The sequence below is a fragment of the Dunckerocampus dactyliophorus genome, chromosome 13, assembly GCF_027744805.1.
Source record: "Dunckerocampus dactyliophorus isolate RoL2022-P2 chromosome 13, RoL_Ddac_1.1, whole genome shotgun sequence".
Lineage (NCBI taxonomy): Eukaryota > Metazoa > Chordata > Actinopteri > Syngnathiformes > Syngnathidae > Dunckerocampus > Dunckerocampus dactyliophorus.
The window spans coordinates 14,142,874-14,161,407 of record NC_072831.1 but is presented as its reverse complement, the minus strand read 5'-3'; the positions used below and the strand labels follow the sequence as shown (position 1 = coordinate 14,161,407).

General features: G+C 41.3%; 3 protein-coding genes across 6 annotated transcripts; all 3 read right to left on the bottom strand.

Moving 5' to 3' along the window:
- fosaa (v-fos FBJ murine osteosarcoma viral oncogene homolog Aa) lies at positions 1–2,710 on the bottom strand. The gene is made up of 4 exons (XM_054796654.1): positions 2,427–2,710; positions 1,812–2,021; positions 1,425–1,532; positions 1–1,314 (listed from the first exon to the last, which is right to left on the bottom strand). Exons 1-4 carry the CDS (start codon positions 2,574–2,576, stop codon positions 640–642), a joined length of 1,143 nt encoding a protein of 380 aa, XP_054652629.1. The 5' UTR covers positions 2,577–2,710; the 3' UTR covers positions 1–639.
- A 1,163-nt stretch (positions 2,711–3,873) lies between these two features.
- On the bottom strand, positions 3,874–13,905 carry mlh3 (mutL homolog 3 (E. coli)). Of its 4 annotated transcripts, none has more exons than XM_054796650.1 (12): positions 11,408–13,903; positions 9,372–9,473; positions 9,195–9,274; positions 9,005–9,109; positions 8,862–8,931; positions 8,729–8,797; positions 8,547–8,655; positions 7,264–7,423; positions 7,106–7,162; positions 5,216–5,294; positions 4,985–5,136; positions 3,874–4,911 (listed from the first exon to the last, which is right to left on the bottom strand). In XM_054796650.1, exons 1-12 carry the CDS (start codon positions 13,659–13,661, stop codon positions 4,840–4,842), a joined length of 3,309 nt encoding a protein of 1,102 aa, XP_054652625.1. In that variant the 5' UTR covers positions 13,662–13,903; the 3' UTR covers positions 3,874–4,839. The 4 variants fall into 4 exon arrangements, 2 of the variants coding, with proteins under 2 accessions (XP_054652625.1, XP_054652626.1); XM_054796651.1 differs by having other exon boundaries at positions 3,876–4,911; positions 7,139–7,162; positions 11,408–13,901; XR_008573436.1 differs by lacking the exons at positions 3,874–4,911; positions 7,264–7,423 and having other exon boundaries at positions 4,989–5,136; positions 7,139–7,162; positions 11,408–13,905.
- Positions 13,906–15,366: 1,461 nt separating this feature from the next.
- Positions 15,367–17,504, bottom strand: acyp1 (acylphosphatase 1, erythrocyte (common) type). Its single transcript, XM_054796655.1, has 3 exons — positions 17,400–17,504; positions 17,110–17,191; positions 15,367–15,764 (listed from the first exon to the last, which is right to left on the bottom strand). The coding sequence occupies exons 1-3, from the start codon at positions 17,501–17,503 to the stop codon at positions 15,549–15,551; spliced, it is 402 nt and encodes a 133-aa protein (XP_054652630.1). The 5' UTR covers position 17,504; the 3' UTR covers positions 15,367–15,548.
- Between the last annotated feature and the right edge of the window lie 1,030 nt (positions 17,505–18,534).

Here is an 18,534-nt window from a genome sequence, read left to right as displayed (position 1 = left end):
GGCTCTCGTCCAAGGAAAAAACAGTCGAAAATGAATGTAAACATCAGATCATTCGTTTGTGTGGGATTGTCGCACACAAATCGCAGCACAAAACACACAACTCAGTGTAGATTTATTGTTATTATTATTCAGCAGCATAGATAAGCACTCAATGCTCAATCATTGCATCTGTTAACAAATAGGTAGAAAAATAAATCATAAGTTACATCTTGATAGATATATAGTATATAGCACTGGATGTTTTCATGGAAAACTTTCTCAACGAGGTCAAACCACAGTCGATGACATTGAGGTAAGCATGAACGTATGCATGTGTGTGTGTGTGTGTGTGTGTGAATACAACATTAATAGCAATCAATACATTAATGACACCAAAGCACATAACCACACAATCACATCAAATCCCACATTACATACTAGATCTAGTAACAGATCATAGATTGATATATATGTATATATTTATATAAAATTGAGTTTTGAAAATGATGGGCATGCATTGCAATGGAACGCTTGTTTGTGTGAACGTAAAAGCCATGCTACATCACTGTTGGTATCTTCAAAGTGTGACAGCATACACGTCGTGGCTTAAGTTCAAACCCTTCTTGCTCAACAGCAAATGGCACAGATCAGACCTTTCTTCTATAAGGCCAGCAGGGTTGGAGAGTTGAGGAGGTCCACAGATTCCGCTTTGCCTCCTCCTCCTCCTCCTTTATGGCTGTCCAGTCCCTCCGTGAGCAAGTCCAACTCGGGACAGGTGAAGGTGAACACAGACAGGTAGCTGCTGCAGGTCGGTGTGGTGGTCACCACGGGGGTACTGAGAGGCTCCAGCTCGTTGGAAACAGACTTGTACAGGGTCTCCCAGTCTGAGACCCCGAGGGAGCTGCTCAGGTCGATGTCTGGAACGGATCGGGCCGTCTCTGTGGGGGGTTTGTCTTCCAAAGTGGGCAGCACGTTGTCCAGAAGCCCTTCCTTCATGTCCAGGGAGGGCTCCAGGTCGCAGATGTTGATCTCAGCGCTGGCGCACAAGAGGATGTTGGAATTCCCTGAGATGGCTGTCGAAGGATCACTCGGAATGTCCATGTCTTGGAGCGAAGGAGCTTCCTGAGTGCTATCATCTGGAAGCCTGTGCTCTCCTGGGCTGGGAGGGATTTCTGCAGACCCGGTAGATTCCTGGAAAATGGTCTCCATCTCCTCGGACATTTGGCACGCCGGTTTATGTGTGGCGAGGATAAATTCCAGACGCTCTTTCTCTTTGAGGAGGTGAGCTATCTCTGTCTCCAAGGATGCTTTTTCCTCCTCCAGCTTGTCGGTCTCCTTCCGGATAGAGCAAGATCCCGCCCCCCCCAAAAAAAATCATCGGCATGGGAAAACACACAAGAGACGGTGCGAATGACAGCTGAGCAAATGCATCAGTGTTTACTTACAGCTTGCAGCGTATCCGTGAGTTCCCTCCGTCTGTTGCGACACTTGGCTGCAGCCATTTTATTCCTCTCACGCCGTATCCTCTTCTTCTCCTCCTCCTCTGGAGACAGCTGGCACGGCAAAGAAATAATTCAGTGAGAACCTCCAAGAATCCAGCCCTCTCATCCTCGAGTCTGCTACATCTGTTGCCAGAGCTGCCCTCTGAAGAATGGCACAAGCATGTTTCATGCGTCTAAAAATAGATGATTGTTGCAGACTTGCTGTGACCTGAATATAAATGGAAGACGCATGGCCAGAGGAGCATGCTATTCTATTCTATTCTTTTCTATGCACAGTAACTCTACTGCACACACGCTATTCACAATATGTGCTCTGCCGATAAGCCATACCTGCTCGGCTTTTGCCTTCCTCGCTGCATTTTTCCCCTTATTTCTGCCCTCCTTGGGTGTCGCTTGAGAGTTCTGCGGCTCATCGGCTTGCTTGCTACCCGGAGACGGGGAGACAGATGTAATAACTGTAGGCTGGACCATCCACTGGAAATCCGGGCTAGAGGAAATTGCGGTGACTGTTGGAACAAATGGAGCATCTTGGCAGATGTCCTGAGGAAAATACATTGACATAATAATTAGATTTATTAAAGCCAAGCAATCACTTTGGAATGCTTACGTTAGTCCGATGGTATTACATTAAAGTAAAAAAAAAATAACTAAAAGGGCCTTCTTGAAATGTAGCCAAACAGAAATAGCCCTGTCCTGATCAATATTTGATTTTATCATTGTTGGTGACGTCAGCACTGACGCAGGGATGCTGTGGAGTCTCCTGAATGGATTTATTTTTCTCAATGAAGCGCTGCATCGACACGCTCGAAAACACACTGGTCCGGTGATAAAAAAATAAAATACCAATCTAAAATGTACAGGTAACGGAACAGACCCAATTCAAATCCTAGATGGTGAATGTTTGAGGTGGTCTGCATGTTAAATAAATGGGAGAGCATTTCATACCTTCGCATTGCCCCCCGAGGAGGAAGAGGATGAGGAGGCTGGAGAGCTCGCCTCCTCTGCCGTCTGCTGGCACCTTGTCCCGGCAGGAGAGTCCGGCCGGCAGGTGGGGGACACAGCTTCCATGTCAGGCGTCATCTTGTTTCGATGCATCACACAAAAAGAATTGCTTTTATATTAGGAAAAAATATGCTGAGAGGAGCTGAGGTTGAGTCGCCCAGGTATAAAGTCTACCTGGTAACTGCACAAGCTGGATGCAAGCCCCTCCTTTTGAGCCCTGCTACAATTTTATGAATGAACCACGACTGTACCATTCACCGCCAAGGAAGGGGGAGTCCGACTGACAGCACCAAAACCTCATATTTTAACTTCTGTTTTCCTGTTTATATGTTTCTGTTATTTCACAAGGTCACATTAAAGGCAAACGTAACGCTCGCCGCCATTCATACATTTCTAAAATGAGTTCATAAAAACGTGAGCCATTAACACACACGTGACCATACTAGCCGTGTCATTGGGTGCTTGTGTGTTCATTCGAGCTACACACATACGTAACATGCCTTTTCCTAACGTTGATGAACACAAGATGTGTCTCGAAATCACACTGACAACTAACCGACAGTTTAGGGTTCATAGCAACGTTGCTGTGTCAAGCATGCGGACATAACAAACGTGACGGCCAGGTCACGTGACGCGTGAAGGCGCTGGACGACAGGAGACGAGCATTCACCTTCCCCTTCTCCTCCATCAGCACACAGCCTGAGCTGTTTTACATTCTCTGTCGACTCTAGCACACAAAATGCTTTTTAAAGGCAAAGTGTGAGTGTCTTACATGCTGTTCGTGAGCATGAACAAGAATGCTGTAAATCCCTTAATACAACATGCTGTCATTTTTGTTATTGTTTCTGTAGTGGGTGATTGTGTACGTCAGTGGTGTCCAAACGCATACCGAAAAATCAAAAGGATGCAGGGGAGCACTTATAATGTTGAAAAAGGGCTAGTGTTTTTATTTTCGAAAAGTATATATGTCATTTTGCTTCGTTTCTTTTTCAGTTGCTGCCATGAATTGGACTGGTGAGCATCGCGCTTTCATTGTGGAAACGTTTAGCAAAACAAACGAACCTGTAACTGCAACACGAGCGTTCCGTTTGCACTTCAATCTTGGTAGACACGATGCCGTACCAGCTCGAAACACAATCTTGTTATGGGTTACCAACTTCAGAGCTACTGGATCTGCATTGAGTGCGTGGACAATAATGGATGCCATTTGACTGACTTAATTTTTAAAACATAATTAAACAGAATGGATTATATGTACTTTTCGAAAATAAAAACACTTTGTTTCTTTACTTTATTTGCCTTTTATTTAACCTACAAATGTGTCAGATCATTTTGCCTGACCCTGTAATATATATGTATATGAAAACATTTTCTATGTAAATAAAAGGTCTATATGTCTCAACTATTGTTCACAAATCTGTCTAAATCGGTGTTAGTGAGCACTTCTCCTTTGCCGAGATAACCCATCCACCTCACAGGTGTGAGATATCAAGATGCTGATTAGACAACATGATTATTGCACAGGTGTGCCTTAGGCTGGCCACAATAAAAGGCCAATAATTTCTCCAAAAAACATCCGCAAATGCCCGTACTTTGGACAGCCCTGGTGTTCACAGTACATAACATCTACTGAGACCCAATTTTTTAAAAACTGCCTTTTTGATAACGATGCTTGGTTTTGAATGTAAATCATTGAACAATATGCTGGTTCTTTATTATACAGTCAAACCACGGTTTTGTATGATTTGGTTTTCGTCAAAAATTGTTGCTAAAATTTGGCACAAAAGGGACGACGCAATGGAATAGAGAGAAAATGAGTGCAGTAAAATTTGGAGGCATTTCAATTCCACTGATAATACAAAGGACGAGTGTAGAGCATGCTCAATGAAAATGCCTTATTGATCAGGCTCTACAAATAATAATGCTCAGGCACATCAGAAGTGTACATCCATCAGTGTCCTAGGAAGAAAAAAACACTCACACTCTGTTCCATGTTGAGTATAAGTCATCATATAAATATAATGTACGTTTTGTAGTCATTCATTTCACACAGAACTTTCAAATTGAAACTGCTTGTGCAGGTTTGCCAATAAGTGTCCAGTATATGAAAAGACAAGATGGATCGTAATAAGCTCTAGCCAGACAGTATTGATAAAGCTCTTACATTGGATCTCATTAGGATTGTGGTCATTGTGTTGTGGCAGGTCGCTGGATGACACCACGTCAGCTATGTTTTGATTTTATATTGTTTACAGCTTTAGGATATGACAGGGACTTTTACGTTATCAAATGAAGTAGTTTTTCAAAAATATTTCATGAAGGTTTTTCAAATATTTCATGAAGGAAAAACACAGCGTCATCTCTTCCCATACAGTTCCCATGCTTTGTACATCCTTCTCAACTTTCCTAGGTTGGGTTTCTGAAGTTCCTGCAGAGACAAGAATGCTTAGTCACCATCAAGTCAATGTCGTAATTTTAAGAGCAGTATTGCATTTTGGTACATTTTGGTTCGGGTCCAAATGGAGGATGTCGACGAGGGGAGCGATGGATGGACGGCCGTGGGCACACTGGAAGGGCAGCTGGCAGGAAGACAAGGACGCTACCAAGCTGTGGCACTCATCTCGGTTCAGGCGGTTGTTGAATTTGATGGCGCCTGTTGGGACACGTAAAGCTTTTTCCAAACGGACACTTGCCAGATGATGATGTTAAGGTAAAGAGGAGTTTGCCCATACCATGGCATGCTAGAGAGGCAAGGACTTTCAGCACAGTGAGCGGTAGAGTTCCTCTCACTCTGCCAGTGGAGCGGAGTAACTGAGGCAAAAAGAGTACAGTGGAACTTTTAAAGTCCAACACTCCTTTGTTTGCACTGTTTGAAATTCTATCACATGTCACAGAAAACAGCAATCGTGGATGACATCACGCGAAATGTGTTTTTTGGCTCAGTCAGAATGACAGGATTAACTATGCGCTTGTGTTTTGCTTTTTATTTACTTACAGTGGTGTGAAATAGTGTTTTCCCCCTTCCTGATGTCTTTTTTGTCATGTTTGTCACACTTAAATGTTTCAGATCATCAAACAAATTTAAATATTTGTCAATGACAACACAACTGAACACAAAATGCAGCTTTTGAATGAAACTTATTATTAAGAGAGAAAAAAAAATCGAAACCTACACGGCCCCGTGTGGAAAAGTGATTGCCCCCCCGTTCAAACATAACTGTAGTTTATCATACCTGAGTTCAAGTGGAAAATGTTATAAAGCCATTTCTAAAGCTTTGGGACTCCAGCAAACTACAATGAGAGCCATTATCCACAAATGGCAAAAACATGGAACAGTGGTGAACTTTCCCAGGAGAGGCTGGCCAACCAAGATTACCCCAAGAGCACAGCAACTACTCATCCAAGAGGTAACAAAAAAACCCCACAACAACATCCAAAGAACTGCAGGACTCACTTGACTCCACCATAAGAAAGACACTGGGCAAAAACGGCCTGCATGGCAGCGTTCCAAGACAAAAACCAGTGCTGAACAAAAAGAACATTAAGGCTCATCTCAATTTTGCCAGAAAACAGCTTAATTATCCCCAAGACCTTTGGGGGAAAAAAAAGTTGAACTTTTTGGAACATGTGTGTCCCATTACATCTGGCTTGCAAGTAACGCAGTAATTTCAGAAAAGAACATCATACTAACAGTAAAATATGGTGGTGGTAGTGTGATGGTCTGGGGCTGTTTTGCTGCTTCAGAACCTGGAAGACTTGCTGTGATAAATGGAACCATAAATTCTGCTGTCTACCAAAAAGTCCTGCAGAAGAATGTCCAGTCATCTGTTCGTCACTTAACGCTGAAACAAACTTGGGTTCTGCAGTAGGACAATGATCCAAAACACACCAGCAAGTCCACCTCTGAATGGCTGAAGAAAAACAAAATGAAGACTTTGGAGTGGCCTAGTCAAAGTCCTGACCTGAATCCCATTGAGATGCTGTTGCATGACCTTAAAAAGGTGCTTCATGCTGGAAAACCCTCCAATGGGGCTGAAATACAACAATTCTGAAAAGATGAGTGGGCCTGCAAGTTATCGCAAACGTTTGATTGCAGTTGTTGCTCAAGGTGGCCCAACTAGTTATTAAGTTTTGGGGGCAATCACTTTTTCATACAGGGCCATGTAGGTTGGGATTTTTTTTGTCTCTTAATAATAAAAAGTTTCATTTAAACACTGAATTTGTGTTCAGTTGTGTTGTCATTGACTAATATTTAAATGTTTGATGATCTGAAACACTTAAGTGTGACAAACATGCAAAAAGTCAGAAATCAGGAAGGGAGCAAACACTTTTTCACACCACTGTATTACAAAAGGAGCAGCCTCAAGAATCTAAAATAATAATAATATACTGTATAAAACGATGCATGAAGTGCATCTGAGATTAGACTCATTTTTCTGTACACCTTTGTTTTCCCGTTTTTACGTTTGCAAGCTAACTGTGATTGATTTACTTTTACACTTGTATCATTGATAAAACAGTTAAAGTTACTATTTCTATTTCATTATTGCCTATGACAAAAAACGTTTCTAACTACAATCAGAAGTGTCCCATAACAGAATGTGTGCAACGTTAAGACATACCACGATACAGTAGATTGGACGTTCCAGCCTTACCTCCATCTGCTCTTCGAGGTAATCCTGTTGTATGATTGCCGACGGGAAATGGAAAAGAAAACACAAAAGGTGAGATACTCACGCTCATCTGAATGACGATCATCAAAGTTAAACAAGACTTCCACCTCAACGACACGTTTGATAACAGATGGCCTCTTCCGCCGTAGCTCGTTATTTTCTTTTTCCAAGAAACACACGGGCACCTTGCCTACAAGCACTTGGGAATCCCCCGACTGTGAGAAAGCCACTTCCAGGCCCAAGCGCCGCAAATGAGCCTGACAAGACCTGTTTTTGATGGAAGAAGGAGTCACACCTCAGCTTGCTTGTTGCATTGCATTTAAATTTACAGTATGTTAAATCATCTTATCTCATCATCTGCTACCATTATTATTTTTATTTTACTGGCACATACAGTATACTCTCAGCCACAAAATAAAAAATTTAGTGCACAAAATATTATTCCATTTTGATTGAAACGGTAATAGATTTATTTTATTAATTGAACAATATGTTTGCATGAGTGTTGAATTGCACATCACACCAAAAGGAGTTTATAATATTGTATATTGACCCAAATATAACATGGCATTTTTTCCCCCTAAAAACTGGACAAAGAGGGGTCGTCTTCTATTTGGGATGTAGAAACGTGTGCAAACCAATGTACATGCAAACCAATGACTGCACCAAGGGGTGCCATAAAGGGGGGAAAAGTTAGGACAATCCCAAGGGCCTCTGACTGACAGGTGCCCCACTAAATGGGTAAAATAACTTTTCTGTCTGGTTGTGATTTTTTTTTATAGTCAGAAAATGATTAAAACAATCTCTTGTGTTTGGTAGTAACGGTTAAATATCTACATTGACCAAGAATAATCTTCCATAGTGACTGACCAACCCCCATAGGTGCATGAAGTGGTTTGGTCCACTACAACCTTCACCATGCTTGTAACTGCAGCTTGTCGGCAGTTGAGGTAGAGTAGAGTGAAACAATGCTGCCATTGCCTCACAAAATATAGTCTAGAAGTCAAAAAAAGGAAAGCGAGAAAGATTTAATAACACACGAGTCAGCAGCAGCCCTGTCTCCCCATAACTTTAGCCCTCCCTGTCCCAGTGAAGAAGGTGAGCAACACTGTGTTCAATGTCATGTCACAAGTATCATTGCAGGGAATCTGTGGGAATTACAAAAAAAAAATATATATATATATATAAATAAATAATTTTTTTGTAATTCCCTGTTTTTTGTGTAATTTTTAAGCGGGTCTTAAAAAAGAAGGGTTGTGTTATATTCAAGGCTGCCTTATATTGGGGTCAATACAGTAATTGGCTTAGCCTCCTGAGAAAGACCTTGCTCAAGTGTACCTAATCAACTATTCAGTGTCATTGTGTATGTTGTGTTGTACATATACAGTACCTCAGCAGCCTTTGTTCCTCTTCTGTTACACAGATGTGAAGAGGTGGTAAAATAGTGGAAGAACACAGACGTCTCTCACCAGGTGCATTTGGATCTTCCTCAAAGGAATCTATTATGGTCCACAGTGCAGCATTACAAAAGTATATTTACAGTATGTTGGTCTTTTTTGGGTTTATTTTTACCTGCTATTAGGTTTTCAAGACGCACTCTCTCGTGTGCGGCATGTTGGTCCAACATCACCAAAAGATTCCCTGAGATGTCCACCATGTAATTGTGAGACACAGAACCACAACCACAAATAATTTCTCACCATACCTTCACTGTCAGTGTCATCCCTTGTATTGATGATACATGCAAGAAACTTGTTATCAACTTGGTTTATCACCTGCAAATGTAAATAAAGTTACATTTTTGTTAGTGCTGCATCATTTAAGGCAGCCGAGTGACAGCTAAGTTACCTTCATTGAGTGTATCATGGTCTTCGAGAAGCGATATGGAAAGAGGATGTTGTGGATCTTTACAGCCAGCCCGCCAGCTTGTCCACTTGAGATGTCCACACCCACCTTTTATCATATGACACATAATTAAAAATAAAATGTGTAGATGCCACAGACAATCCTGAAAAAAAACCCACAAGAGTTTGTTTACCTCAGGGGGACGCACAAACACTGGGTTGTTCCAGTTTGAGTACAAAGAGGAGAGCGAGTCACAGGTGTCAACATTGTCAGCTGGGACAAAAAAACAAAAACAAAAGCATGGCAGACTTAATGTTGTACAATATACAAGCACTGGGCTCTCCCCCATTCAGATTGGTTGGTGAAGTACCTGCGACATCGGTCGCTGAACTAAGCACTCTTTCACCTCTGGATTTAGGCAGGAAGGGCAGCACCAGCTCCGCCTGAAAGGGGTAACACTTGTACTCCACCCCTACAGGATCACACAGTAATACACTGATACAACGCAGTAATGCAGTGCAAACGCTTATGAAACTTCAACATATCGTGCGAGAAGTCAGCAAATATCATGAGACTTCAACTCCAAGGATGTGTTTTGCTTTTTCTTTGGCTTTAAAAAAACATATCACCACAGATGGGTACCCGTGATAACAATTGAAAAATGGGGGATGATGACCACCACAGAGTTGGAAATGGAAATTATTGTGACTAAGGATGCACCGATCCACATTTTTTCACTTCTGATCAGATCTTGATACCTGAGTCTGGATATTTGCCGATACCAATACTATTCCGATACCAGAGCTCTGTTTGTTTTAATATTATTATTTTAGCACATATAGACGCTATAAGAATGACTGGGTGGTGGTCGAACAATCGCTTTATTAAACAAAACTGTTTACTGTCAGTCGCAACCACACTAAAAGAATATAAGCAAAGGTAGCTAAAAAAAAAAATATCGGGGAACCCAGCTGTCTCCACACATGTAGCTCCTTGCACACACAAGCGCTAAACCTGCTATGTTCACGGCTTCACAGAAAGTTGGACAACACAGACCTCTTAAAGGGATAGTTTGGATTTTTTGACATGAAGTTGTATGACATCCCCATCAGCAGTGTAGTCCATCAACTGTGTCTTACCCAGCACTTGGTCCTGTGAGCCCAGTTCTGGTCGGATTTCAGTGATGAGAATCGTAGTTCTAGTTAGTTGTTGGGGTTACTTAAGTATAGAGTTTGGCTTCTCAGGAAAAAAAAAAAAATAAATAAAAATAAAAATCAGACGTCACAAATCACTTGGCGTTAATTTCTCTGATGTCATATTAATGCGTGCTATCAGCTGTCCATTGCCGTAAATTTTTTTTTAATTACTACAGTTTTTGCTAAAAAAAAAAAAAATCATTTAATTGCTAATATAATATATTCATTATATCGGAGACCAAGAGTCTCAAACATGTTATTTCACTACAAAAATGTGGGTTTGGGGGTGGCACAGCTTCGGTCCGCCCAGTGCGTCATTCAAGCCAGAACCGCCACTGGATGGGGACGTCATACAACTTCATGTCAAAATATTCGAACTATCCATTTAATATCGCGCATAACTTCCAGGTCGCTACATTATCATTATTGTTGATTTTATGTGAGACTGTAATAGACCCCTCTCTACTGGCACGCATGATATTGTTACCGTGCAGTGTTAAGAGTTTGTGATGTCCAACTGTTTTGTGTGGCCGTGAACGTGTCAGGCAGAGCGCTTGTGTGTGGCGCGAGTGAGGAAGACGGCTGCAGTGCATGTGTGGAAACAGATTCATTTGCTGATATTCTTCTAGCTGACAACATTAAAGCTCAAACATGGCACAAGGAACTGAAATCTCCGCAGGTGGCATCGGAAATTTCCGGTACATGAATTACACTGGCATGGGAAACCAATACCAATACAGGTGCGGCAATACAAAGCCCTCTGTCCTGGCTGCTCAGTTCAATATGGCAAAGGTTTAGCAAAAGAGAAAGCAGTGTATGTTGCAGAAATTAGGTGATTGGCTTCCAGCACAAGCAGCAATGTAATAAAGTTTACAATTTATTGTTCAGAAGATTTGATAAATAGTGGGTAAGTTTTTATTTATTTATTTAAACATAGTGCAACAAGAATGTTTTAAAAAGTGTGATGCATGAGGTCACCTTGCCTTTAGCATGCCTTTCCACCTAACAAAATGGGTCACATTGGAAAATCCCCGCACTGATATTTTATGCAATTTTACTACACATTTATAGAAAACTACACTCGGTTTAAACTCATCCTGTGTCATACAGTCTATGTTTAATAATCCAACATCCAATTCTTCTGGGCCAATTCCACAAGGATGACATCTGACACATTTGAGTTTCACCACCCTGACGGACAACGACTCACCTGTTTCAGAGACAACACTGACGGCCATGTTGGTGACATCAGATGTGCAGCGGGCCTGTGCTTCCTCCATCGGTGGTTCCTCGTATCTGCTGAGCCCAGTGACTTTGTTGACATACACAGTTTTTCCCTTGCACGCATCATAGTGATGGAGCCAGTCTGTATTTGTTGTGGTCGGCCATTCCTCGCTGGGCTCCACAACAGGTGCCGTCTCACAGACATTATTATTGGTGTCTTGTAAGCCCTCATTACTAATGAGACTAGAATTGTCCTGAGAAACACAACTTGATGGTACTTTTGCATCTTCTTTCTCGTGTTGTTTTAGATGGCTGAGTTTACTTGCTAAAGATTGCTTGACATTAGTTTGACCTGAGATGTCTTTTAGCTTGGTGAATCCCGAGTGTGTTGTTGTGCTTCCATCTTCTCCCTCTTGGGCATCTTTAACATCATTCTGCAGTCGCAACTTGTGGTGATGCACTACAAGGTTTGTCTGAAGTTGTCCAATGTGAGTTGGAGTGTCCACTGAGGGGACCTTTGGTTCAGCAGATTTTCCATAAATTCTTCTGAACTTGTCAAGTGATCCAGACTCTTTAGATGCCACTTTGGAGATCTTCAAGCAGACAGCAGGAGCAGAAATTCTGTGGGTTTCCTCTAAGGATCCACGATTGCCTGCATCAAGTGAGATCTTGTGTTTTGAATGTGGCTGCACAAATACTTTCCTGGTGCTCAGGGGGGGCTGCTGCAGACATTTGTGAATGAACGGACAGGACAGGCGTATCTTTTTGTTAGCAGTGTGTGCCCTTTCTTCTCCTGCTGCATCCTGGCAGTCTACTTGGTTTATACTGTTAGAATCAAGAGGTGTTTGATTGACGCTGGCACATGAATTTATACTTTCAGGTGAGGAAATGTGTGATGATTTCATCTGTTTTTCAGCGTCTTCTCTTGTCATGACTAGTGTAGTATGATCATGAAAGCATCTTTCACTTCCAGCCATCTCCTCCTCAGCATCTACCTGTGCTGACTCCTGACAAACACCAATGTTTGGTTTGCGATGAACAGATTCCGAGGCCAGAGTCATCACAGCCGTACAACTAGATGCCGCATGGACGTTTTGGTCTCCTCTGTCGTCTTCTCGCTCTGCACTCTCAGCTTTAAGCAATCTCGGTGACGCATCGTGCAAGTCATCTTGGGAGAGCACCAAGTTCTCCCTGCGCAGAAACACTTTCACGGCCTCCTCGATGCACAGCAAAACACCATCCCAGTCTTTGAACTCGATTAGAGTTTTGGCAGGCTCAAGGCTAATATCATATTCTGAATAGATACATTTAATATTAATGATGTATATTCCATGCAGATCTTGGCTGCGTTTCTGCTTTGGGCTCCTGATGGCTGACAGTTTGTCCGGGCTGTCATTCTTCTGAGTTGGACTACTGACCCTGCGCAGAAGGGAGTTTAGCACCTTGTGTATACGTGTCTTTAAAAGCAGCCTGTCGTTTACATACAAGAACTGCAAGCTGTTGTTGTAGTGGCCCTCCCTGCCAAGGTAACCAGTCACCTCAAACTGGGCATGGGTGTACTGGATTTCTACCAGCTTCTGAGCCCGGGCCAGGGTGTGTATCTGAATGAACCTGTGGTATGTATCTCTGGCTTTAGGAAGCTGTACCAACATGACTCCTGTGCAGTCATTCTTCAGGGTGAAGGACACAGAGGGGTGCATTAAAGAGATGGCCTCCACCCTGTGTCTGATCCGCTCACCTTCCAGGATAGGGTCCATCCTCTTCCTGCGAACTGGCATGTTGTGGAAGAAGTTGCAAATGACAACAGTGGTACCAGCAGTGGGTCGAGGTGTGTCTTTTTCAAAAACCTCCATCGCTTTTCCATCCTTGAATATTCTTACGAGGGTCCTGCCTGTGTTTCGAGCCCGGGATGAGACTTCGACAAGAGTGGCTAAAGAAACAATACTTGCAATGGCCTCACCCCTGAAGCCATAAAAGCGGAGGTTTTCCAGGTCGCCCAATGAGTTACATTTGCTGGTGAAGTATCTGTTCCCAACACACGCCATGTCTTCTGCGTTCATCCCTACGCCGTTGTCGATGACCTGGACTTTGAATGCCTCCAGGTCCATCCGGACGCCCACACATGTCGCCCCAGCGTCGATACTGTTGAGGGCGAGCTCCTCCACGCATTGTTGGAAAGAAGGGATGGCGACACCGGAGCGAAGTTTCAACCGGACCTCTTCAGGAAGACATTTAATCATGACGCTTGCTCATTTTCAGTTAAAGGTCGCATTTTAACGTCGTTACTTAGCTTCCGCCGGCTTCTCGACTTCTTATAGTCCGACCGTGATACATTCTCCCCCCAGAATTCGGTGCCATATTCACATATTTCGCAAATAAAAATCACACAAAATAATGCCGGGTGTTCATTATTGTCAATGTAAACGGAAGGCGGATTTTACTGACGGCCATCAGCTAAAGCTACTGCCATCTAGTGTTGGGGGGGACTGAAGGGTTCATCGTCCAGGTGCCCCACCTACTGCACGGGAGGTAACATTGCATGTTCATATTTCAATGTTTTCCTTTTTACTGGTGCAAAACCGTTTAAATATATGTTTCCTTTGCTAGTTATTTCATGGTCAATTGTATTTCATGAACATATCACTTGATCACTAGTCATCTCTTTAACCTGGTCTCATAACTTTATTGAGAATGTGCACATTTTATATGAAATTGAGTGTATATGATGTGTATAATAATTTGTATATTGTACATTACGTTGGGCCACAATAGAAACAAGTGTTTTTGTATATATTTGGCTCCCTGTATATGTATTTATTTTTTGAATATCCATCCATTAATTTGATATACCGTTTCTCCTCATTAAGGTCAAAGTACTGACCTCCACCTTATTGAAAAGCCAGGAGCCAATTCTGCCAAAAAAGTGTGGTCAATACCAACCACAATTATGTCAAAAGCTTTTTGATGGCTCCAGAAAGCATATGGTGCAGGTGAAAAAAGCTAAGGGACATTTAACCAAATATTAGTGGGGCTGTACATATGTGTATATAATTGTGACCCAGAAAATTCATAATTGTGCACTTAATTCTTCTTTTTAAAGTTGTAGAAAATTCCACTGTGGAAAAAGAACAGTTCAAATAAATTCTTAAGGGTCCAAAATGACTGACATTCCTGCTTATAATGAGTGTTTAGCTTAGATTTTAGCTTCCCTGCACTGGTTGCCTGTGCGTTTTAGAATTGATTTTAAGATTTTATTGTTTGTTTTTAAAGCTTTGAATGGGCTGGCCCCTCAGTACATCTCAGACCTCATCCAAATTTACACTCCAGCGCGCACTTTGAGGTCCGAAGGCCAGCTCCAACTGGTGGTGCCTAAGACCAGACTTAAGACCAGGGGAGACCGGGCCTTTTCTGTTGTCGGCCCAAAGCTGTGGAACACTCTCCCCCCTCATGTAAAAACTGCCCCCACAATTGAAAGCTTTAAGTCTCGTCTTAAAACCCACTTTTATTCTCTGGCTTTTAACTCGGCGTGAGTCGTGTGGTCCTCTGTGTCTTTTATGATTTTTTTTTAAGTTTTTATTGGTTCTATTTGTTTTATTTTTTTTTTATTAAATTTTCTTATTTATTTTTTACCTACTTCTTGGACTTTTGGTTTTTATTGTTTCGATTTCTTGTTTTAAATATTTTATATTTTATTGTTGTACGTTTCTTTGTTTCTATTTGATCTTTTAGTTTTTATTGTCGTAATTTTTATTTATTATTTACATTTACATTCCTTTATTTACTTATTATTTATGGTTTTGCTAGTCTGTGCAGCACTTTGGAAACAGTGTTTATAAAATGTGCTATATAAATAAAGTGGATTGGATTGGATTGGATTGGATGTAAACTTCTGACCACAACTGTTCATGATGTCACGACTTCCATCAACAACAAGCACTCTTGATCGTAGTTTGAAATCCATTCCTGTGCTTTCCTGTTTATTAAAACCTTTCCAGATTTTATAGATGTTCAGGAGTATTTTACATGTCTACTTTTCTGTATGTCACAGTTAATACTTTTCAATATATAATAAGACAGACAGACAAAATAAATATGTGGGTGTAGGTTAATAGCGTGCATACATTTTCTTATTTCACAATGTTAAAAGCTGAGTGTTCTAGGCTGGAAACCGCTTTCTCGTTCCTGAACTCTGCCTTGATTATGTGTGACTTGGGGCTCCCAGTTGACTTAAGCCATTCTTGCATTTCTTTCACCTTCTTACGTTGACCCTGGAGCTGACCTTGCACAGTTCCTGCGCCTGTGTTTTGGACCCAACCTACAAGGCCAAGCTTCTTCCCCTCAGCCTGCAAAGTCAAACATACACTTCATTAACACACAAAAGGACTGGCACAGATCTGTCGAAATCAAAGTGACATCTTTCAGCACAGAACCATAATATGACTAACTGGATTGTTGACTCAAAATCCAGCTTCTAAACAGTTTGCCAAGTTTGCTACTTCTTATGCATGCACTAAAACAAATTTCACCTCTGCTTCACAATAAAATAATAATCAACTTCGTTGCTAAATTAAAATGGAATCGATCCGCACCTGATTGTGGTTTATGGGTGATGAGTTATCAACCTGCTCTACATACAGTATAAGACACTGCATTAAACCACCACTGCCGCATTAAACCATAGCATTAAAGATGCTATAACAATCCAGTGGAGGTCAATATATGCTAAGCTATCTGAACAAAACATCCACATCTTAGCTTTGTGTTATATGAAGGAATTTTATTTTTACAATATATAGTGGGCCAATAAAAACAACTGTAAGCCAACACCCCTGACCTAGGAAGTAGAGTTGGGTGACACAAATTTTGATATTGATTCATCCATCCATCCATCCATTTTCTATACCGCTTCTTCCTCATTAGGGTCGCGGGGCATGCTGGAGCCTATCCCAGCTGACTTCGGCGGCAGGCGGGGTACACCCTGGACTGGTCGCCAGCCAATCACAGGGCACATATAGACAAACAACCATTCACACTCACATTCATACCTATGGGCAATTTAGAGTCGCCAATTAACCTAACATGCATGTTTTTGGAATGTGGGAGGAAGCCGGAGTACCCGGAGAAAACCCACGCGCACACGGGGAGAACATGCAAACTCCACACAGAAATGCCCGATCTCCAGGCTGTTACTGTGTTGGCCAACGTGCTAACCACCGTGCGGCCCGATATTGATTCAATAGCAAGTAAATACAGGGCCAGTATTGCAGATGCTGATACAGACATTTTTTACTTCGAAGATTATAGATAATAGAAGAATTATCACAATCAGAATAATAACCAGAATAAAATACAGGACAAAAAAATTTAGGCAAAAAAGCGCACTTGTGAACAGTTTACAAATTCAATAGTGCAAAAAAAAAAAGTAAAAGCAAAACAGACTCATTCAAATATTCTTTGCTTTTTTTGCAAAACCTTTGACTTTTTGTGTGTAAACAATATATAGATATAACAATATCCACAATGTTATATTAAGAGCAACACAACAAAGACACAGATAATTGTGAAAATTAACATAAGGAAGCTGAAAAATATCGATCTAATCACACTGGTGTGGATCCGATACTGACGCTACCTCTGTATTATCGCCTTTTCCCCCCAGCCCTGCTCGTACAAGCCACATCATCTTACCTGTGTGTATTTCCGGAAAAAGACACCTTGCACTTTTCCAAATACTTCATAATCGACGGAAATTAAGTCAGCATCAGACATACTGGGGAAGGTAAAAGAAAACAAATATGGCACTATGTATGGGACTATGTCGTGAAATGTAGGGACTGACATGAAAAACAGCTACACGCTAGGCTATCATGTTGACGTTTTTGTCTTCATGTACAAAAACAGACGCGGAAGGAATGTCTTAGCATCATGTGGCTAAATTTATGCACTGAACAACTGTCTCTGGTGGCTCCAATATTCACCTGAATTTCAGGGGTATTGACTGGAGGTATTGGGAGAATTGTTTTTCTGCAGAACCTTCCTCGCTGAAGTGACGACTGATGACGTAATTATAAACGCGACGCATGGTGTCCTAGCAACAGACGTGGGCAACAAGACGTTTGATAAAGCTGCCTTCGTCAAAAAACAAGTGAACAGTACAAGTCAGCTTTATTCTCTATTAACACGCACGTGACAATGTTTACTTTGGATTTATGTATTTTACATGCACTTTAAAATTACAAGTGTGTTTATGTGACAGTTCATTTAATGCTGTCAACCCCACTGTAAAAAAAATACATCCCGCACAAGCAAAATAGCCACATATTTACATAGGTTTTGCTAACTACTGTGTCATGCAAAGACCATATTTTTTTAATTACATTTGACTTGTCAGTTGACCAAATGTTAACTACTGACACATGATAGACACTGAATATAGCGCGAGTTTAGACATATACAATTTTGCTGTTTCACACAATATACAAAACAGTCAAACAATAGTTTGCTTTCAAAAGATTGAAAAAGAAAATAAAAATCAGAAAGTACCAAAGACAGATAAAACGGCAAAAACACCAAATCAATTCAAGTGTTATGGTATCTCCTCACCACAAGACTTACACGTGCCGTACAAAGGCAAGAAGAGAAACGGTCAGTAGTCTCAGCAAAGAATATACAAAAATAATACATGCACATTTTAATGCATATATTTGCATTAGAGTTATGTTTAAAATATCACACATTTATGAGGACATAGCATGAGGCTCTTAAACCATTTGGGTAAAGACTTAAAAAGGTGACAAGTATTCACTAAAACAAAAGGGCACTTTAAAATATTAGGATAATGATGCAAGTTTTTGAAAGAAATTTGTACTATAGAAACCATTTAGGAATTGCAGCCATTTTCATAGCTAGCGCCAAGCTAAATGGACAATTGAGAAAGGCACTCAGAGAGTGCAGACTTCTGCCAACTTCCTGTACCTATTCTGTAAATGCACACAGTGGTTTAGTAGTTTTTGTGTATTCTTGCTCAAACACATCAGTTTGAAGGCCACAAATTTCCACTGGAAAGGGACGGTTTGACCTGATCTATGATACAAGATGATGGTGTTAGACATT

Bases quoted from the DNA above. Each gene is read 5' to 3' on its own strand.
- fosaa (XM_054796654.1), bottom strand. From the start codon at position 2,576: ATGCATCGAAACAAGATGACGCCTGACATGGAAGCTGTGTCCCCCACC. The intron at 1,533-1,811 runs GTATGGCTTATC...TTGCCGTGCCAG, and splicing joins GGAAGGCAAAAGCCGAGCAG to CTGTCTCCAGAGGAGGAGGA. The intron at 1,315-1,424 runs GTAAGTAAACAC...TCTATCCGGAAG, and splicing joins TCACGGATACGCTGCAAGCT to GAGACCGACAAGCTGGAGGA.
- mlh3 (XM_054796650.1), bottom strand. From the start codon at position 13,661: ATGATTAAATGTCTTCCTGAAGAGGTCCGGTTGAAACTTCGCTCCGGT. The intron at 9,110-9,194 runs GTAAACAAACTC...ATATGATAAAAG, and splicing joins TGTTTGTGCGTCCCCCTGAG to GTGGGTGTGGACATCTCAAG. The intron at 7,163-7,263 runs GTGGAAGTCTTG...ATCATACAACAG, and splicing joins TTATCAAACGTGTCGTTGAG to GATTACCTCGAAGAGCAGAT.
- acyp1 (XM_054796655.1), bottom strand. From the start codon at position 17,503: ATGCGTCGCGTTTATAATTACGTCATCAGTCGTCACTTCAGCGAGGAA. The intron at 17,192-17,399 runs GTGAATATTGGA...TACCTTCCCCAG, and splicing joins TCAATACCCCTGAAATTCAG to TATGTCTGATGCTGACTTAA. The intron at 15,765-17,109 runs GTAAGATGATGT...TTGACTTTGCAG, and splicing joins TTTTCCGGAAATACACACAG to GCTGAGGGGAAGAAGCTTGG.